Source organism: Lepidothrix coronata, unplaced genomic scaffold (genome assembly GCF_001604755.1).
Source record: "Lepidothrix coronata isolate B3197 unplaced genomic scaffold, Lepidothrix_coronata-1.0 Scaffold302, whole genome shotgun sequence".
In the NCBI taxonomy this organism is placed as follows: Eukaryota; Metazoa; Chordata; class Aves; order Passeriformes; family Pipridae; genus Lepidothrix; species Lepidothrix coronata.
The window spans coordinates 154,162-174,349 of record NW_016690482.1 but is presented as its reverse complement, the minus strand read 5'-3'; the positions used below and the strand labels follow the sequence as shown (position 1 = coordinate 174,349).

Sequence of the window (20,188 nt, the reverse complement as noted above, 5' to 3'; positions counted from 1 at the left end):
AACCCTCACCTCATCCATCTAATGTTTCTTCCACCTGTTTTTGGAGCCTCTGCCTCTTCTCCTTCTGCTTCTGCATCTTCTAAATCTCAGGCTGGGAGTTGCAGTGGGTCTCTATTCCCTTTCCTTGCAGGGTGGAGGAGGAAAGGGATGAGCAGACACCTGATTGCACAAGTGGCTTCTCTCCAAGGGGCTCCTCCTGCTTCACCCTCCCTGCTCCTCGGTGGCTTGATGAGTTGGTGATTCACGGAGATGAATCTGATATCCAGCACTAAACCTCCTGAGAACTCTTTCCTTGGAAACAGAAGTGGGACAGGCAGGCAAAGGGAAGCCCTGGAAGGGGTGAAGTTCTCAGCTCCAGCTCCACCTAAACCATAATCCTGTGGAGAAATCCTCAAGGCTGAGAACATCAGGTCTGGCTGGGATCTGGCAGGGCTTGGAATTGGATGCTCCATGTAGAGAAGGGGCACAAAGATATTTTGAACCCTTGCTGGAAGTGTTCAAGGCCAGGTTGGGCGGGGATTTGAGGTGGTCTAATGGAAGGTGTCCCTGCCCATGGCAGAGGGGTGAAACAAGATGGTCTTCAATGTCTCTTCCAACCCATCCTGTGATTCTATGATTTAGGACTTTGTAGGTAACCAGCAGCTTTTAGAGGCAAAGAAGGCATTGTAAGACATCTCTTGTTTAGATTGTCACCATAAGTGGATAATAATCTAAAATGGGTTTAACCTGACTGTAGATATTGAGACTTCTCCAGGTCTAAACCCTGGAAATGCCCTTGGCATTAATCCACCGGGACGAAGCCCTTAATTTATGCCCTTTTCCTTTGAGTGTTTGCCTTCACTGAACTCTCCAACCACAGATCAGATGGAGCCGAGCAGAACAAAACCCCCACTCAGTGTACCAGCAGCACTTCCAGCCTGACCAAGGGTAAATTAAAGCATTAAATCCAACAAATGGGGCGAATTCCCGTGGGGCTTTCACTCCTCTCAGCCCGGAGGTGAGAAAACAACCCACGTGCATTCCTGGCCTCTCACCCAGCTCGTGATCCCTGCCCACTGTTTCCAAATCGCTGTCTTCATCATCAGCCAGCTCAAAGGCAGGGAAGATATATATCCTGTCCCCAGGTGAGGGTGTTTTTCCTGGGCTGTGGAGACGACAGGGAGAAGATGAAGGGCTCTCTCCTTGCGGTGCTGGCTTTGATCCTCTGCGCGGCTCCAGGTGAGGTGACACCCTTGGCTCCCGGATAAAATATCCTGGAGTGGTTTAGAGGCAGGGACATTCCTATCCTTGGGAGAGGTTCAGCCTCAGCTCTTGTGTTGCAGCAGCTGAAGGACATGGGGCTCCTCTTTGGGTTTTATTATCCGTCATCTCGGGCGGAAGGCGCGGATTTTCCGCCTGGAAATTTCCCCGTCAAGGCTTTTTATGGATTTTTTAATGGGATTTTTATGGAAACAAGACAAAAAAAAAAAAAAAAGGAAGCAGTTGCCACTGCTCTGCCTCTAAGAGACTTTGCCGGGAGTTTGTCTGTTGAGGTGGTGCAAGATTGTGGTCGTTTCTAAATCTTGATGAAGACGACACGACACGACAGCAACTCTGAACAGCTGGTTCCCACTCTGGAAGCAGCAGCTGGATAGGGCCACACCTACAACATCTGGCCTTGTGCAGCTCTTCCTACCCATCTCGGAGACCCGGGAAGCTCCCTGATTTCAGAGATTTTTGGGAAAAAGTTTGGGGGTTAGGGAGAAGTCATGGACTGAATGGGTTAAGCAGCTTTATGGTGGGATATTTGGTTTTTGCATCTTGTTTGTGCTATAGATGATTAATTTTATTTCACAGCATGGTGGTAAATTAAATCAAAGCCCTTTTAAGGAATGGGATCTTATGTCCTCTCTAGACCAGACAATCCAGCAACCAGAGAGAATTAAATCTTATTCTCGCTTTGTAAAGAGGGACGGGGCTTGCCAGCGCTTGGAATTCTGCCACGCTGTCTGGTGCAGAGAAAGAATTCCTTGGAATAGTTATTTCTGTCTCATTGTGGCCTAAGAATACCTTTCTGCTATTTAGCTTTGTTCACTCACCAGAATAGAGGTTCTGACAGATTTCCAAGTGTTAACAAGGCCTGGGAGACAGAGAGTTTGTCCTCGGTGCCAAAATGAAGACTGGGCTAATCCGTGCTGGATAATCCAGGCAGGAAAAATGAACTGTTACATTGCACGTGTTTTAGGGCTGAGTTCTCCCAGCAAAGAGTTAAAAGCCCTTCTCCTCACCTTCTTTTTTCCTTAATCCAGGTATTGGATGTATTTTTGAGGGCATTGATGTCCCACAGAAGGACGAGGGCATGGGAGCCTGACTTCTTTAGGCTGTGGAGGTCCCAATTAACTCTCTTCATCTGCCTTAGGCTTTCTGCCTAATTAGGCTGCAGCCTAATGATCTCCAGAACTAGAAAGGGTGACCCCAGGCCTTGGGACACCGTTGCAGATCCTCCAGCAGTTCCTGCCCTTCCCTGCTCCAGGCATCACATCAAACTCAGTGTCCTCGGCCCATCAAACTGAAGGAGGGAAATTTAGTTTAGATATTGGGAAGAAATTCTTCCCTGGCAGGGTGGGGAGGCCCTGGCACGGGTTGCCCAGAGAAGCTGTGGCTGCCCCATCCCTAGAAGTGTCCAAGGCCAACTTGGATGGGGCTTGAAGCGACTTGGGCTAGTGGAAGGTGTCCTTGCCCATGGCAGGTTGGAACTGGATGCTCTTTCAGGTCCCTTGCAACCCAAACCATGCCATGATTCTATGATTGTTGTGTTATTTTGAGCCCCCTAGCCCTTTGGGGTGTTATTTGGAGTGCAGGGCAGGACTTGGTGGGTGTGTGCACAGATGTGTGTCCCTGATCCATGTGTTGGTGTAAATATCCCAGTGTGGGGATGGAAGAGTGGGTTGGGTCTTTGAGCTCCATCCCTCCCATCAGACCTGCACCATATGCATTTGAGACTCAGTGAAAAGAAGGTGATAATTTTTGCTGCCAGGGCTGGTGGCATTTCACAGAATCCCAAAATCCTTCAGGTTGGAGAAGACCTCCAAGGTCATCAAGTCCAACCTGTGACCCATCCCCACCTTGTTCCCCAGCCCAGGGCACTGAGTGCCATGTCCAGGCCTTCCTTGGACACCTCCAGTGATGGGGACTCCAAACCTCCCTGGGCATCCCCTTCCAGTGTCTGACAACCCTTTCCATGAAGAAATTCCTCCTGATGTCCAAACTGAACCTCTCCTGGTGCAGCTTGAGGCTGTTTCCTCTTCTGTCCCTTGTTCCCTGGGAGCAGAACCCAATCACCCCCACTCCCCTCTCCTGTCAGGGAGTTGCAGAGAGCAAGAAGGTCCCCCCTGAGCCTCTTTTTCTCCAGGATGAGCCCCTCCAGCTCCCTCCGCTGCTCCAGCCCCTTCCCCAGCTCCATTCCCTTCCCTGGACATGCTCCAACCCCTCAATGTCTTTCTTGTCCCAAGGGGCCTAAAACTGATCTCAGGATTCGAGGTGTGGCCTCACCAGTATCAAATACAGAGGGACAACCCCTTCTCTGATTTTCTGATGATTTTTTCCTCCATCTTCCATGTCTTGTGTCCCTTCCTGCAGCCAATGCCCTGTATTGCTACACCTGCAACTGGGAACAAAGCAACTGGAGCTGCCTGAAGGCCGAGAAGTGCTCGGAGAAGGATGAGTACTGTGTGACCAACGTGGCCTCTGTAGGGATTGGTAGGTGCTGGTTGTGTGTCCCCTCCTGGGGACTCAGGAATGGGATGTGGGGTTTGGGCTGGATTTGTCATGGTTGCCCTGTGGTGATGGATGGGTGGAGGAGTCACTGGGAGGTGGAGTCCTTGGTGGCCCAGCCTGGCAGTGCTGAAGGTTTGAAATGCTCCTCCCCATCACACTGAGATTGTCTTTTGTTTCATTCCTGCATGGAAAGGCAGGGGGACAGTGGGAGAAGGGGAAGGATCCTTCAGAGAAAGAATAAGTAAATTTGAACCTTGGTTAGACAAGGAGATGGAAAGAAATGAGTAGTGGGGGTGGATGAGAAGGTCTAGAGAGGTGGAGAATCAGGGAATTGTTAAAGCTGGAAAAGACCTCTAAGGTCATCAAATCCAACCATCAGTGCACCACCACCATGTTCACCACTAAACTGTGTCCTCAAATGTCAAATCCACACATGTTTTGAACACTTCCAGGGATGGTGAGTCCACCACTGCCCTGGGCATTGTCCCTTGTTCCCTGGGAGCAGAGCCCGACCTCCCCAGGCTCCCCCCTCCTGTCAGGGAGTTGGAGAGAGCAAAAAGGTCCCCCCTGAGCCTCCTTTTCTCCAGGCTGAGCCTCCCCAGCTCCCTCAGCTGCTCCAGCCCCTTCCCCAGCTCCGTTCCCTTCTCTGAACACTCTCCAGGCCCTCAATGTCTTTCTTGTCCTGAGGGGTCCAAAACTGATCCCAGGATTTGAGGTGTGGCCTCAGCAGCACCAGGAGAGGGGAAGGATCCCTTCCCTGGTCCTACAGGTCACACTATTTCTGACACAAGCCAGATACAGAGGAGAACAGAATTATTTCCTTCAGGCAGAGAAGCCTGGGAATGTGTTTCCAATCCAGGGATCAACGTTGTCTCACAGATCCCACCCTACACCTTGGACACGAGGGTTCACACTGGGAAGTGCCCAGCAAGGACACTGAATGCCTTGTGTGGGGGTCACCAACAATTGTTGGGCTGTGGTGGGACTGGGATGGGTCTCATGGGGGAACAGTGGGACCCATTAATCCATCTCCCTCCTGTGAAAGCTGGAGGAGAACTCCCCAAACTCCCGTCGCTGACCCCGCTCTCTCCCTCCCTCCCTCGGCCAAGGCTTTTTGTCTCTGTGGAAGAGGATCACCAAGAAGTGCTCTGAGACCTGCCCACACCACAACTTCAGCCTGGGCCTGGCTTCCTACACCTCCTACTGCTGCCAAACCTTCCTGTGCAACCTGAGTGCGTGCCCGGGGCCCAGGCTGGCCCGGCAGTGAAGTGCCAGGGAGCCCCATCCCGGTGTCCTTCTTCACCTGCTCCATGCTGAGGGAAGAAAGGGGGCTCCTGAAGGCCTGAAGAGAGTGGCCAGATTCCCCCAGGAGGGAATGGCCGTGGAATATACCATGGAATAGATAAAATATTATGATCAGCACCTCCTGCCCTGTGTTGCCTCCCGACCTGTGGCTTCTCACTCGATTCTCCCACCCGAGCTCTGTCACCTCAGCAGCTTCCTGGAGGAGTGGCCCTGCTCTGTCCTGCTACCTGGGGCAGGGAGGTGCTGCTTCTGCATCTCCTGCATCTCTAGAGGGGTTTCTGCTGCAGTTTTGTCTTATTTTGGGTGCAGCTGGAGCCACGGAGCGGCAGCTTCCAGGCTGAGGGAGGGGAGGGGGCAAAAATAACAACCAGCTCAGAGGGGAAACGGTGCAAACTCATGGGTTGGTTGCCAGGGAAGGGAAAAAGCTTCCTGGGTGAAAGAACCTGAGCCTGTGATGGGTGAGAGTCAGAGCTCCCACCCTGCTCTGTCCATCCTCTCCCTCCCCAGCTCAGGCACAGTGACACCCCCAGAGCCCCAGGAACAGGGAGACACGTCACCCACACCCCTCCTCTTCCTCTTGGCTCTGCCTCGGGTGCCACATTTCTTCTCAAAACGATGCTTCTCTGCACATCTGCACAGAAATCTGCTTGGTTTTGGCCCCACCTCCACTTCCAGCATCCCTGGGAATCCCTTTCTCCACGTCGCCCTTCTGTTGCTGGAGCCGAGTGGCCTCACCTCGGGCCAGCACTGCCCCGGCCTTCCCACTTGGAATTGTGTCTTCCAGAAACCCCTTCATTTATCTTTCCCTCTGACATCCCCCCAAAATCGACTGCAGAGTAATCACAGAACTGTGGAATGTCCTGAGTTGGAAGGCAACCACGAGGATTATCCAAGTCCAACCCCAAGAATCCCACCACGTGCCTGAGAGCTTTTTCCAGGCGCTCCTGGAATTCTGGCAGGCTTGGGGCTGTGACCACTTCCCTGAGGAGATTGTTCCGGTGCCCAACCACCCTCTGGATGAAGAACCTTTTCCTAAAACCCAGCCTAACCCTCCCCTGACACAGCTCCAGCCGTTCCCTCTGGTCCTGTCGCTGCTCCAAGAGAGCAGAGATCGGAGCTGCTCCTTCGCCTCCCCTTGTGAAAACTATTTGGGTCGAGCTGCTGAGGAACATTCCAGAGGTTTTGTAAGGAAAAAAAAAAGAGATTTCACAGCAGCAAAATATTTCATGCAGATGTTTCCAGAGCCTGCAGAGAAATGAGGGTAAAAAGAAGCCGAAAAGAACAAGACGAGAGCAGAGATTTTTTTCATTGCTGAAGCGTCTCTGTTTTCCCCCAGGCAGCATTTTTTTTTCGGGAGGGGGGTGGAATTTTGCTCTGGAAAGTGCTTTAACTCCGTTCAGCTCGGGCTGCCGAGTGCACAAACCGTTTGTGAGCCAAGGGGTGACGTTCTGTGTTGTGTTTGGAACCCAACCCTCGGTAAACAAGGGGGACAAAAGGGGCTTTGAGCCGAGCTGAGCGGGGCCGCCTCGGGCTGCTGGAGCTTTTCTTCTCAAGTGCTGCAGAACAGGAACCCTCAGAGATGTGTCTCTCTCTAATTAATCCACTTCTCTCCAGCCCACCTGGATGCTGCCCAGGGAAAGGCACTTCCATCCCTCCAGAGCTGGAGTGGGGAAAAATAATTTCCAACCTGGATTTCTTGGTTTTAATTGTCAAGTGATTTATAAGCTGGATTTCTTGAAGCTGGATCCCTCTGTGTTGGGGGTTAATTAAACCCCTGTCAAGCCCCTATTTAGGGGTTAATTAAACCCCTAATGAGCCTCTATTTAAGGGTTAATTAAACCCCTGTCGAGCCCCTATTTAAGACTTAATTTAAAACACGATCTCGACCCTTTGTCCCGGTTGATTTTAAAGCCAGGTCGGGTGTTGTATTTTCCCCTCTCTGCTGCAGAAATGAGATAAAATCAAAATTTTTTTATTAAAAAAAAAAAAAACAACCCCAAAAAAAAAAAAGTCCAGAGAAGAGCAACAAGGCTGGTGAAGGGACTGGAGCACAAGTCCTGTAGGCAATTCACCCCCTTCTAGCCCTTTTTTAGATCCCCATCCCTCCCAAATCCTCTTTAGGAATCCACATTTCTTACCCTGAAGCAACCCAAGCCCCCTTCCTTCCCCTCCCTCCACCCAAAGCTCTAATTTACCCATCACATGACGTTTTCTCATAAAAAGAAGAAGAAAACCAACGACAAAATAATAATAAAAAAAAAGGGACTTGTGTGGTTTTCCTCCTGTGGGCCGGAATTATTCAGCTCTCTGAAAGCACCGAGGAGTCCCAGTTGGACAGACTCTAATAATTAATATTTCATTGGATTGGATTTACAAGTCCTGCAGTAGCGGAGCTCCCCCCACCCCACCCCCAGCCTGCAGGAAAACACAAAAGGATGTTTTTTTGCTGCTTTAAAGCTAAAACTGGCTGGGTTTCAGGTTTTTTTTTTTGTTTTTTTTTTACTTGATTTGCTGTTCCTTTGCAGCAAAAAAAACCCCTCTTTTATATCCCCTGGGTGATATGAGGGGAAATAAATCGTCCTGGGCAGGGCTGAGGAGCAAAGGGGTATTTTTTTACGGTGACAGGACAAGGGGGAATGGCTTTAAACTAAAAGAGAGAAGGTTTAAATGGAATATTAGGAAGAAAATCTTTAATTTGAGGGTGGGGAGGCCCCGGCACAGGTTGCCCAGAGGAGCTGTGGCTGCTCCATCTCTGGAAGTGTCCAAGGTCAGGTTGGACAGGGCTTGGAGCAACCTGGGATAGTGGGAGGTGTCCCTGCCCATGGCAGGGGAGTGAAACTGGATCATCTTTAAGGTCCCTTCCAAATAAAATCATTCCATGATTCCATGATTCCCTTGCTGAAGGGGCACTGCAGCTTAAGCCTGTGGAAATCTGCCCTTCTGCCATTCCATAAAATTCTGTGATTCCCTTGCCCAAAGGGCACTGCAGCTCAAGCACATGGAAATCTGCCCTTCTGCCATTCCATAAAATTCCATGATTCCCCTGCCCAAAGGCCACTGCAGCTCAAGCCCATGGAAATCTGCCCTTCTCCCGTGGTCCAAACCTGTCCTGGTGGTAATGACTCCTCTCTGATACATCTGAGATGCCCCAGGAGGAAGAAGAGGAGGGTGTGATTCCAAACCACTAATTTTGACCAGGAATTGGGGCCCGTTTTGATCCCAGAGACATTCCAGGGATTCAATCCCGCTGAGCCTTTCCCCTTGGCTGTGTCACTCCGGGCAGAATCCACCCCTTTGGGCTGCAAAGTTGCAACAAAAAGAGCTTGGAAAAGAACTTGTTCTTGTCGCTCCAGACTTGTCTGACCCATCCAAAAATGTGATGGAGATGGTGGGAGAGAGATGAAGGACAAAGAATCCACGGAGATCTTGGCACACAGGAATTCGGGGAGGGGATTCCCAATTATCTGGACATGCAGAGAGAGGGAAGAGCCAGCTGTTGTCCTCCAAGGCCTGGAAAAAGGTCCTTGGAGAAAGAAGTGCCCGAGGTTGGAGCTTGGAAGAGGCAGCATGAAGCAGACACAGAGTCCTTCCAGTGGCAGGAACACGTGGGATTGGGATGAGGCAATGAACAATTCCAAATGGAATCATAAATGCCTGGTTGGAGATAATAACAAGCAGTTAAAATGCCTGGAAAAAGGTCCTTGGAGAAAGAAGTGGCTGAGGTTGGAGCTTGGAAGAGGCAGCATGAAGCGGACACGGAGTCCTTCCAGCAGCAGGAACACGTGGGATCGGGATGAGGCAATGAACAATTCCAAATGGAATCATAAATGCCTGGTTGGAGATAATAACCAGCAGTTTAAATGCTTGAGGGATGCACTGGGTGGACATCAGGGGTGGCTGTGACGTGGTTCCTTCGGGATGGGGGACACTTGGAATCGCTGTGTGTGGTTGTCACCCTTCACCTTTGCTATCAGAGCCTCCAACAGCCAAATCCAGGGATAAACTTATCCCTGTGCCGAGATGTGTGTGTGGGCGGGGCTGGAGAAGAGTTGGGATGGAGCCATCGAGCCTTGAAAAAGGGGGAGAAGTTCCCCAGACAGGGATTTGTGGGAGAGGGGACATCCCGTGAGGACACGTGGCCCTCACACCACTGAGATGTGGATTGTTCCAGGCAGGAAAACACCAAACCACCGTTGGGAGCTGCAGCAGCCCCAGATGTGTTGCCTAAATTCTTTGGAGGGTTCCAAGAAGGGGGTGAGGTCTTTGTTTGTGTTGTGGAGAGACCTGCTGGGTCATGGGAACCAGAGAGGATGGAGAGGGGACAAGTGATCTGGATGTCCCCAGAGTGGACAAACACCTCTCTGGGCTTGTGATCCCTTGCCGTTGGGGTTTGTATGGAAAAGCTGCAGGAAACGCAGCTCTGGGGGAAATTCCAGCTCCAAACTTTTCCAAAAGCTGAAATCCCTGGCGCTGCTCGGAATGAATCAAAAGAGGTTTTTTTTTTAAAAAAATTGGAATTCTCCTTTTCTTTCTTGACTTTTGACTTCATAAAGCACATTTGATTTCAAGCATTTCCACCTGAAACAGCCTTTGGGGACTCGTGTTTGGGCCTTAATTCACTTATTTAAATGCTGGATGCCCCAGTCTGTGCCCACCCCCCTTCCTGGCACAGGCACCACGAGTAGCATTTGAAGGGCTCAGTGGAGATTCCCAACTTTTTTTTCCCGGAGCCTCTGGGCAAGTGAATCAGAGAGATCATACCTAAATTAGTTGTTTCGAATCCCAGACTCGGTGAGAGAAATAAAATAAATTAAGAAAAAGATGGCAAAATTATAAAAAAAAGAATAAAACCACACACACCTACGAGGCGGAATTTGATGGAAGTTGGAGCGCTTCCATGAAATTTCCAGGTCTGGTGCACTAATGTTGAGAGGGGAGACATAACAACAAAATAAAACCCGCTTTCCCAGGAAATTCTGGCTGGTTTCCAGCACGAGGAGCTGGAAGCGCAGGACGAAGCCCACGAGGGGGAGCTGGTGCCTCTGCTCCCGGAGCAAATTCCGGGGGGGGGGAAACGAGCAGCCGAGGGAGGGATGAGGCTGCTGGGCTGGAAAGAACCCGGAGAAGGGTGGCTTTGGGTGCCAACCCGTGCCAACTGTGCTGAGGTGCCAGTGGGTCCTGGCCACGCTCCAGGCTCCGCTCGTCCCACACTGGTGGAAACCGGGACGTGCCTTGGTTTGGATTGTGGGATAATTCTGGAGCACGGAATATCCTGTGCTAGGAGAGGATATTTTGCATCCAAATCCCAAAGCCCTGCAAGATTTAACCCAGAGTTAACCCATGGAGTGTTTGGAAGTGGGTGGCTCTGTCCCCCCCACCTCCTACGGCTGCGACGCTCTTGGAAGTGCCCAAAATTGTTGGGATGGGCCTGGGAATCTTGTTTTCTTGGCACCTGTGAGGGCTTGGGGAATAAAGAGGGGATCAAAACAGATGGTGCTGTGCTTTTTTGCCCCATTCTGGGTGAAAATCCTCCTGATTTTCCAACAAATTCCCTCTCTGCAGTGACTCCCTGAGCCTCTTCCTACCACTCCAGTACTAAATTCCACTAAATCCCTCTGGAAACACAAGTGCCTGCAACCCACCATGCATCAAAATAAGGGAAATTCCCCTTTTTTTCTCCTCTTTTGCGAGTTCTAACCCTGCCTTCAACCTCTCTGAGGCCTCCAGCAGTTCTGTGGGAACAGAGCAGGGAAGAAGTTCTCCAAGTTCTTCAAGGACATGGTGACCCAGGCGAGACTCCAAATCGAGCTCTGCCACCACTTCCCCATGTGTGACCTTGGGAGAGTCACTGGGTGCCTCTGATTCATGTGCTGAAGGTGGAGATAACTCAAGGCTTTTCTCCCTGACCTGGAGGACTCTTTGGATCTCAGCACTCGGTGTCTTGGGGATGTTTCACAGGATCAACAAGGTTGGGAAAGACCCTTGAGATCGTCGAGTCCAACCTGTGCCCCAACCCCACCTTGGCACCCAGCCTATGGCACTGAGTGCCACGTCCAGGCTCTGCCTCAGCACCCCCAGGGATAGGGACTCCACCCCCTCCCTGGGCAGCCCATTCCAAGGGCTGATCCCTCTCTCTGGAAAGAACTTCTTCCCAATGTTCAACCTAAACCTTCTGTCAGGGAGTTCCAGAGAGAGAGGAAGTCTCCCCTGAGCCTCCTCCTCCCCAGGCTGAGCCCCCTCAGCTGGTCCAGGACCTTAGGCCAGGCCCAGGAAGGCTCAGGTGCCCACCCATGGCGTGTGTGCCCCCAGATCTGCCTCTCCCTCAGCTCTGTGCCACTCTGCCTGGCAGGAACACTCCTTCTTTCCACACCACCAGGCACAAAGCTGCTGTGGCAGAGCCAGGGCTGCTCCCACGCTGCTCCCTCCCCCAGAAATGCTGTTCTTTGACTCACTGGAGAGCTTTGGTTGGGAGTTCTTTAGGAGCTGGGCATGCCAACATTGCCCAAAGCCATCTCTGTCCTGCTGCCCCAGCACAAAGGAGCTTTGACAACGGCTGGATGGAGACACAGAGGTGAAGACAAGGGTGTGGGCATTGCCCGGTGCCGCTGCCAAGTTGGTGGCATCAGGGTGACGGGTCTCCTGCTGGGCTGAGGCTGCTCAGCAGGTCTGGTGGCATCCAGGACCCCTTGGTCAGCTTTGAGTCTCCTGGCAGCGTAAACAGAGGAGCTCTGAGAGCAGGATTGGTCTCTGGAATGAGCCCGGGGTTGGTGTCTGGAATGAGCCCTCTGTCAGGGTGAGGTATAGAGTCATAGAGTCATAGAATCATAGAATCATAGAATCACGGAATCATGGAATCATAGAATCACAGAATCACAGAATTATAGAATCATAGAATCATAAAATCATAGAATCATAGAATCAGACAGGTTGGAAAGGACTTCTGAGATCATTAAGTCCAACCCTTGATCCAACCCCGCCGTGGTTCCCAGCCCATGGCACTGATGCCACATCCAGTCTGTCCTTAAACACCTTCAGGGACGGACAATCCACCACTTCCCTGAGCAGCCCATTCCAATGGCTGATCACTCTCTCTGGAAAGAATTTACTCCTAATATCCAACCTAAACCTCTCCTGGCACAGCTGAAGACCAAGCCCTCTTGTCCTACTGATCACTGCCTGCAAGAAGACCCCAACCCCCCCCCGGCTTCCCCCTCCTGTCAGGGAGTTGCAGACAGTGAGAAGGTCTCCCCTGAGCCTCCTCCTCTCCAGGCTGAGTCCCCCCAGCTCCCTCAGCCTCTCCTCATGGGAATTGTGCTCCAGTCCCTTCCCCAGCCTCGTTGCTCTTCTCTGCACTTGCTCCAGCCCCTCCATGTCCCTCTGAACTGAGGGCCCAGAACTGGACACAGCACTCGAGGTGAGGCCTCACCAGCGCTGAGTCCAGGGGCAGAATCCCTTCCCTGCTCCTGCTGCCACACTGTTCCTGATCCAGGCCAGGATCCATCGGCCTTCTTGGCCACCTGGGCACACTCTGGCTCCTGTTCAGCTTCCTGTCATCCAAACTCCCAGGTCCCTTCCTGCCTGGCTGAGGTGCAGAGCCCTGTGCCCTCAGAAAGCTCTGGAAGGGAGCAGGAAGGTCCCACTGGCCTGTCTCCCCCTTCAGCAGGCAGATGACCCCTCCCCAGCACTGGTACAGGAGAGAAGGAGGGCTGAGCCCAGCAGACAGGAGAGCAGGGAGGAGCTGGGAATGAGCTCCACCCTGAAAAAGCTGGAGAACTGGCTCATCTGCTCATCCCAAGCTCCCAGCTGGAAGTCAGCAGGGATGAGAAGGAAAGTGGTGCTTTTACCCTCTTTCCACAGGAAAAAAAAACCCTCACAGAATCATAGAAGGGTTTGGGTTGGAAGGGACCTTAAAGATCATCTCATTCCAACCCCCTGCCATGGGCAGGGACACCTTCCAGAGACCAGGTTGCTCCAACCTGGCCTTGGACACCTCCAGGGATGAGGCAGCCACAGTTTCTCTGGGAAATCCATTCCAGGACCTCCCCACCCTCCCGGGGAAGAATTCCTTCCTAATATCTAATTCAAACCTCTCCTCTTTCAGTTTAAAAACTGCTTTTTTCCCTGTGCTTGGAGTTGTTCAAAGCTTTCCCTTGGCACGTGGTCCTCGCTCCCGGGGTGGATGTGTTTGGATTCAGATGCTCTTCCCAAATTTTGCTGCTGCTGTGGGGCTGAAGGGCTCAGGGAGAGCAGAGCTGGGGGATTTTCTGTGCCTGACCATATTTCATTTCCCAAAATACCCACAGTCACCAAGGTTTGGTGGCAGAGCTCCCTGGAGATGCTGCCCTGCTTCCAAGGAAACCGGCAGGAGGGATTGCTCAGCATCTCCCAGGCATTCCTGAACTGGTCCTTCCTCTTCTCTGGAGCAAGAGGGAGCTGGGTTGGGGACTGTCACAGCAGCACCTCCACCCTAAATCCTCCTCCCTAAATTCTGCCCCACAGGAATGGGAAGAAGCAAAAGGGTGAAACCAAGATCCTGAGGTGAAATCCTACAGGGAAAGACTCCACCCACACAGGGAAAACAGGGCAAGGGGTGTCCCCCAGCTGTAAGGACACATGGTGTGACCTGTTTGTGACACCCTTTCCATCCCCAAAACAGGGTGGTCAGACCCAAATGGTCCATGGGCTGTTCCTGGGCATGGGTTGGGAAGTGTTTCTTGGCATGGGAGAGTGCTGAGAGGGGAACGTGCCGAGTCTTTGACTTATTTATTGGTGTGGAAGTGGCTTCACAGCTCTTTTTTGTGTCAGAGCTCTCTGTGGGTCTGGCCAGGACCCCACTGGGTGGTACAGCCGGCAGGAGGAACCCAAAGGAAGCAATGCCTGACTCCAGCCCATGCAGGGAACGCTTGGATGGCCCTGAATCCTCCTCCTTCCACAGGGGAATGAGGTGGATCAGAGCGGGTGGTCAAGACTCATCCCACCAGCAGGATGAGGGCACCAGAGGTGTCATGGCTGGGTTTTGGCTTTGGAAGTGACACCAGAGGCACTTCTTGTTGCTGTGGATGTCGAGGAGAAGAGGCGCCCACCACGTCTGCTGGGAAATCTGTGCCCGGAGGACACAGAATGAGCTTTTGGTCTCCTGGTGCCGAGCCCATCCCAAATTCCTTTCTGTTGGCACTTCCTCCACCCCATCTCCCTACAAAAGTGAGTTTTCTTCCACGTGGGAAGGCAGGAGAGGGTGGCTGAGAGCAAATCAGAGCCCTGATGCCAAACACTGTGTTTACAGCCCAGAAATGGGAGAAGGGGACACCTCTGGGCTTTGCTTGCAGAGAAAAGAAAGCTTCATGGACCTCTTTTTCCACCAGAGATCTTGTTTCCTTCCTCAAGCAGCAGTTGGGTTGCAAAGCAGAGCTGAAGGGAGGCTGAGGAGCCAAGGCCACTGCTCTCCCAGGCCTGTGACTTTGGACACATCACTCCTCACTCAGGCTTAAAACCCAGTAATTTTAAGACTCTGAAAACCTTTGCTGAAACATCCTAAAGTCCCTCCAAGACATGGTTGTCCCTTTTCTGACAGTTTAACAAGTTGGGGGTGAGTCAAAGCCTGGTTCACCATGTCCAAAATGGAGATGGGGTGAGTCATTCCTCCCATACCCTTTCCTTGGGGTGCCTGAAAACCCAGGATGGCTTTTCCACCTTCCTATTTTTCTCCCTGGGTCGGTGTGGGCGGCTTTGGGTTCCCATGGCTGCCATCCAGGAGCTTTACAAGCCCTTGTTTGTGATTTTGGGATCAAGGGGGATGCTCTGCCAGTGGAGCTGCTCTCACCATACCCCACAAGTGGCTGGGAATGGGGTGGGAGAATCCAAACCCAACTGGAGTTTGCAGAGATGCTCCTGAGGTGGAACAAAGCCTTTCCCACCTTCTACCTTCCCACCAGCACCGATGAACCCCAACCAAACCATTCCCTGATCTTCCAAAGCAACAATAATTAAAAAAAAGCCCCAAACCCAAACAACACACAGCCAGGAATTTTTGGCCAATCCTGCTGGGAAAATGCCCAGGTGCCCTCCCAGTGAGGGATTTGATTGTGATCTCAGATAGGGCTCTGTTTGTTCCTGGGCCCTGGAGAACACACCCATCAGTCTGAGAAGATTTCAGCCAGGTTGTTTCTCTGCTCCTGGAATGGTTTCAGCCAAGGATGTTTCCTTGCTCCTGGGATGGTTTCAACCAGGATGTTTCCTTGCTCCTGCCCCTGAGCCAGCGTGGGCTCTCCCAGGGGGCAGGCCCTGCTCTCCTGGCCCTGCCTGGGCACTGCTGGAGGTTTCAGCAGGGCTATTACATGAGGTGGGACCAGTTTCGAGACGTAACAAGGGCTGGTCCAAGCTCTTATTCTCACCATGCCTGGCTGGGTCAGCAGGAGCAGGGCAGGAGAGAAACCGGAGCATCCCGATCTTCCCACAAGTTTTTCCCACTCTCGTTGGGTTTTCCCACTCTCAGTTGGGACCCTCTTGTGAAAAAAACCCAAAAAAAACAGATGCAGAGAAGCTAAAATGAATTAAGGGAAGTGATAGCACAACAGGGAATGAATTGACACTGAAAAAGAATGGGATTAGAAGAGATATCGGGAAGAAATTCCTCCTTAGGAGGGTGGTGAGGTGCTGGAATAGAATTCCCAGAGAAGCTGTGGCTGCCCCACCCCTGGAAGTGTTCAAGGCCAGGTTGGAGCATCCTGGGATAGTGGAAGGTGTCCCTGCCCGTGGCAGGCAGGTTGGAATTCCACAATCCTTAGGAATCCTTCCAACCCAAACCATTCTGTGATGCTGTGAAGAGTACAAAGGTTGTCCATGGAGCTCCTCACAACTTTTTTCCACAGAGAGAAAAACTTATTTATCTCATTTTCTTCTCAGCTTTCCCTCATCCTTGGGAATTTCAGCTCTTGGGTGTCAGTGCTGAGGATCATTTTCAGGCCCATCATGGGAGAGACGAGTCCGGAACCCAAAGCACATAAAAATGGGCAGACCTGGAAAATTGTGGTTCTGATGGAAGCAAAACGGATGAGAAGACTCAGGATTGTCTTGGAGACTCCATGGAGAGCTCCCACAAAGCCTGATGCCACCATAGCTGTGTCATGGATGATTTTCACGTATCACTGGCCTGGCAGGTTCAAATGCCTACTCTCTCCACCACCCTGCAGCTCCAGAATCTTCAAATTTATTCTAAAAACACCCACAAAACAAACACAACCCCCCCTCCCTGCCCCCAGTGATCACTGAGACGGTTGTGAAGACAAACACAAGAGCTGTCACCCACTCTTCTTCCTCAAAAGGTTGGGCCAAAACCTTCCTTCACGAGGTTCTTGGCGGTGTTGTCGTAAATATTTTTCCTGGCGGGGTTGAGATGCCTCTCACAGGCCAAGATTTCCCAAGACACATCAGAGCCTCTCCTGTCAGGACCTGTGAGGTCTCGTGGTGGAGGGGATGGTCCCATTCCAGTGCCCTCACGTTGACTGCTCGTGTTATGAAAGAGGATCAGGAGGGCTGGGCCTGGAACGAGGGGAAATTCCCCACTTCCAGTGGAAAAAACAAAGAGAATTATCAACCAAGCAGTGTTATTTCTCCCCAAGTAGAGTCGTAGCCAGTGGTGTCCTCCTCGGGGAGGACTGGGGGTAAATATTTGGGGGGAATTCCAAGAAGGCACTGGGGTTTCTGTCTCGCCTCTTCTTCCCCCTCCCAACCATCCTCTCAGACCCTGCAGATCTCCAGGCTTGTTGTTCTGGTTTAAACCATCCCATGGGATCTTTCCTTGTAGGACCGAGGCCTGCAAGGTCGTGGGATGGTGATGTGAGAGGGGAGAAAAGAGGGAAAGCACTGGGATCCACTGGTTTGAACCATCCCATGGGATCTTTCCTTGTAGGACTGAGGCCTGCAAAGTTGTGGGATGGTGATGTGGGAAGGGATAAAAGAGAGAAAACGCCAGGATCCAGAACAACAAGCCTTGGCCCTGGATGCAAGAAGGATGATTCACCCCCATGACACTCCAGCTCTTCCCTCTCCAAGCAGGGTGGTTCCATCCCCCGTGTGAGGGCCCTGGGCAGGGTGATGCTGTTTGGGGTGTGCCCAAGCCATGTCTGATGGATGCCCTTGATGGCACAGATGGCGTCTGGGCTGGGCTTGGGCCCTGTCTGGGGAGCTGGGCTGGGTCTGGCCCTTCCATCAGGACTTTGGTGGGGTTGGGAATCACTGGGGGTTGGCTCCGGGTGTGATGGTGCTGGTTGATACCTCCGAGCTCATGGGACTGGAAATGGGGACTGGAACACATCTTAGGACCTTGGAGTGTGACAAAATGGCTTTGTCTGAGGCTCCAAAGGACTCAGTATCGATATCAAAGCTCCTGGTGGCTGTCATAGCTGCTGTGGAAGTCACAGCAACATGGAATCGTGGAATGGTTTGGGTTGGAAGGGGCCTTAGACACAATCCTGTTCCATTCTCCCCTCCATGGGTGGGGTTGCCAAGCACTAGATGAGGTTGCTCCAAGCTTCACCCAACCTGGCCTTGAAGCCAACGTGGATCCCCCTGGTATTTCAGCCAGACTTGGTGGATCTGGGCTCTTCCAATCCTTCCTAACTTGGTCATTCTGCTGTGGGAGTAACCTGAGGAGCTCTGTCCTGCTGTCTGGAGCCTCCCAGAACAGCTACAAACCCAGCTGTGTTATGGCAAGGGGTGAACAGAGCAGCTGCCTGCAACAGGCCTTAGGTGGTTTTCCAAAATGTCCCACTGGGGTCTTCCTTTTTTTTTTCCTGGTATTTCCGAATCCCCCAATTTCCCTGTTCTCCTTCACCAAACCCTGTTGACATTGCACATCCAAATGAAGCAATTCAGCCTTCCCTGACCCTCCAAGGAAGGAGGAGAGGATGTGCCCAGGTCAGCCTGGTGTTGTCAGGAGCCAGGCTGGCCCTCCTGCCCTCTGTGCCCCATCTGCATGACTCAGGGAGATGGGGAGCACCATCCACGCCTGGAACCTCCTCAGCTTGTCCCATGGCCTCTTTGTTCCCCTCCTGAACTCCCCCTGACCGCCCTGAGCTGAAACAGAGCTTCCCCTCTGCACCAGGGAGGAGATCTGAGGTCACAGCCACCCTCCAGACAGGGAAAACAAAAAAGGGAAGAAAGTGGGGAGAGCTGACATTTAAACGTCCCTGGATCTGGCACTCGCTCCATCATGGGTTGAAAACACGCTTTGTGCGACTCCAGTTACACAAAAAGGACTGGCCTTGCACAACCCACTGCCAAGGTCTGGCACAAACACACCCTGTTGGCTGCCAAGCTCCAAGTGGGTGAAGGTTTTCCTTTCTCCAAACTCCCAGGCCCCGTTAACTCCCCGATCCCCCTCGTGACACCCGCCCGGCCCAGTTTCTGCTGCGAGATTCGCCCCCTCCCTTCCCTCCCCTCTCCTTTTTTTATGTCCCTGGGAAATGTTTTAACACCTCCCCTCCGTGTTCTCCTGGCACCATCTGCCCTCCCACTCCCTCAGTTGGCTTTGCCCTGGATTTTCTTCCAGCTCTCTCCACTCCTTTGCTTGGAAAAACCGGGCTGTTCTCTGCTTCCAGAGGCACCACCATGGTGCTGGTGGAGACCTTGCAGTGGCCCTGGGTGTGACTGCAATAGCAACAGTGCCCCAGAATAGCACTGTGGCTTTGGGACGTTGCCAGCCCCCAGTCTGGCTCCCAAAGTTTTGGCAGTGTCCTGCAGGGACACAGGGATGGGGGCCAAGTGATGCCCCTGATGCTTTCACCAGCCAGGTCGCACAGGAGCTCCCCCAGGGGCTGGTTAAACTGGGATTTTGGGAGTTCTACACCTCCCCAGACACTTGAAGAACTGTTTTTGACACCTGAACAGTGTCTGCACATAACAAGAGGTACATTTTTCACAGCATTGAGTGATGCCACCACAGGAGCAACAGTGAATCCCATTCCCATCTTATTTCTGACCCTCACTTTGCGTGGTTGCTTTGGCTCCAGCAGCTGGTTAAACTGGGATTTGGGGAATTGTACAACCCCCTATAATCTTAAAGAACTGATTTTAACACCTAAACAGTGTCTGCACATAACAAAATATCCATTTTTCATAGCACTGAGTGTTGCCACCACAGGAACAACAGTGAATCCCATCCCCATCTTATTTCTGACCCTCACTTGGTGTTTGTTTCTCCCCCAGCTTTGTGTGTTTGCTTTGATTCCAGTGGCTGGTTAAACTGGGATTTGGGGAATTGTACAACTCCCCAGAACCTTAAAGAACTGATTTTAATACTTAAAGAGTGTCTGCACATAACAAAATGTCCATTTTGCACAGCACAGAGTGTTGCCACCACAGGAACAGCATTGAATCCCATCCCATCTTATTTCTTACCCTCACTTGGTGTTTGTTTCTCCCCCAACTTTGTGTGTTTGTTTTGATTCCAGTGGCTGGTTAAACTGGGATTTTGGGAGTTCCACCCTTCTCAGGCCCCTGAAGAACTGTTTTTAACACCTAAACAGTGTCTGCACATAACAAAATGTCCATTTTTCACAGCACAGAGTGTTGCCACCAGAGGAACAACAGTGAATCTCATTCCCATCTTATTTCTTACCCTCACTTTTCTTGTGTTTAATTATTTCCCCTCTAACTTAGCGTGTTTGCTTTGATTTATTTTGCTTTGCACCAATATTTCCTCACCCTCCCTCCCTCCTTCTCTCTTGTCCGGGTGAAATATTCATCTTGTTTATTATTATTAACCTCCCCTTTTCTCTAATCTATTTAAATGCTTTCTCACATTTCCACTTCCTCCGGCCCAATTTCTCACTTGCAGATTTTTCTGTTCAGCTGCACTTTGCTTTAACAGCCTCATTTATTTACTGTTCATTTATTTGCTTTCATTTCCAAGCCTTTCCTCTCCTCTCCTGTCTTGGGCTGTGTTTGGGCTTCACTCCCGCTGAGGAACTGCATTTTTCTGCTCGATTTGCTCCAAGATGAGCCGGATTTTGTGGGATAATTCATTTTCATTTGGGGGTTTTTGATGGGATGGAAGAGTAGAAAGTGTAGAAAGTCCCATTTTCCATTTTCCCAGCTGCCTGAGACAACCCTGGTATTATAAATAAAA

At 51.6% G+C, this 20,188-nt stretch overlaps 1 protein-coding gene across 1 annotated transcript; it reads left to right on the top strand.

Moving 5' to 3' along the window:
* Positions 1–1,166: 1,166 nt before the first annotated feature.
* Positions 1,167–5,023, top strand: LOC108508529 (lymphocyte antigen 6E-like). Its single transcript, XM_017837375.1, has 3 exons — positions 1,167–1,218; positions 3,619–3,738; positions 4,866–5,023. Exons 1-3 carry the CDS (start codon positions 1,167–1,169, stop codon positions 5,021–5,023), a joined length of 330 nt encoding a protein of 109 aa, XP_017692864.1.
* Positions 5,024–20,188: the final 15,165 nt, after the last annotated feature.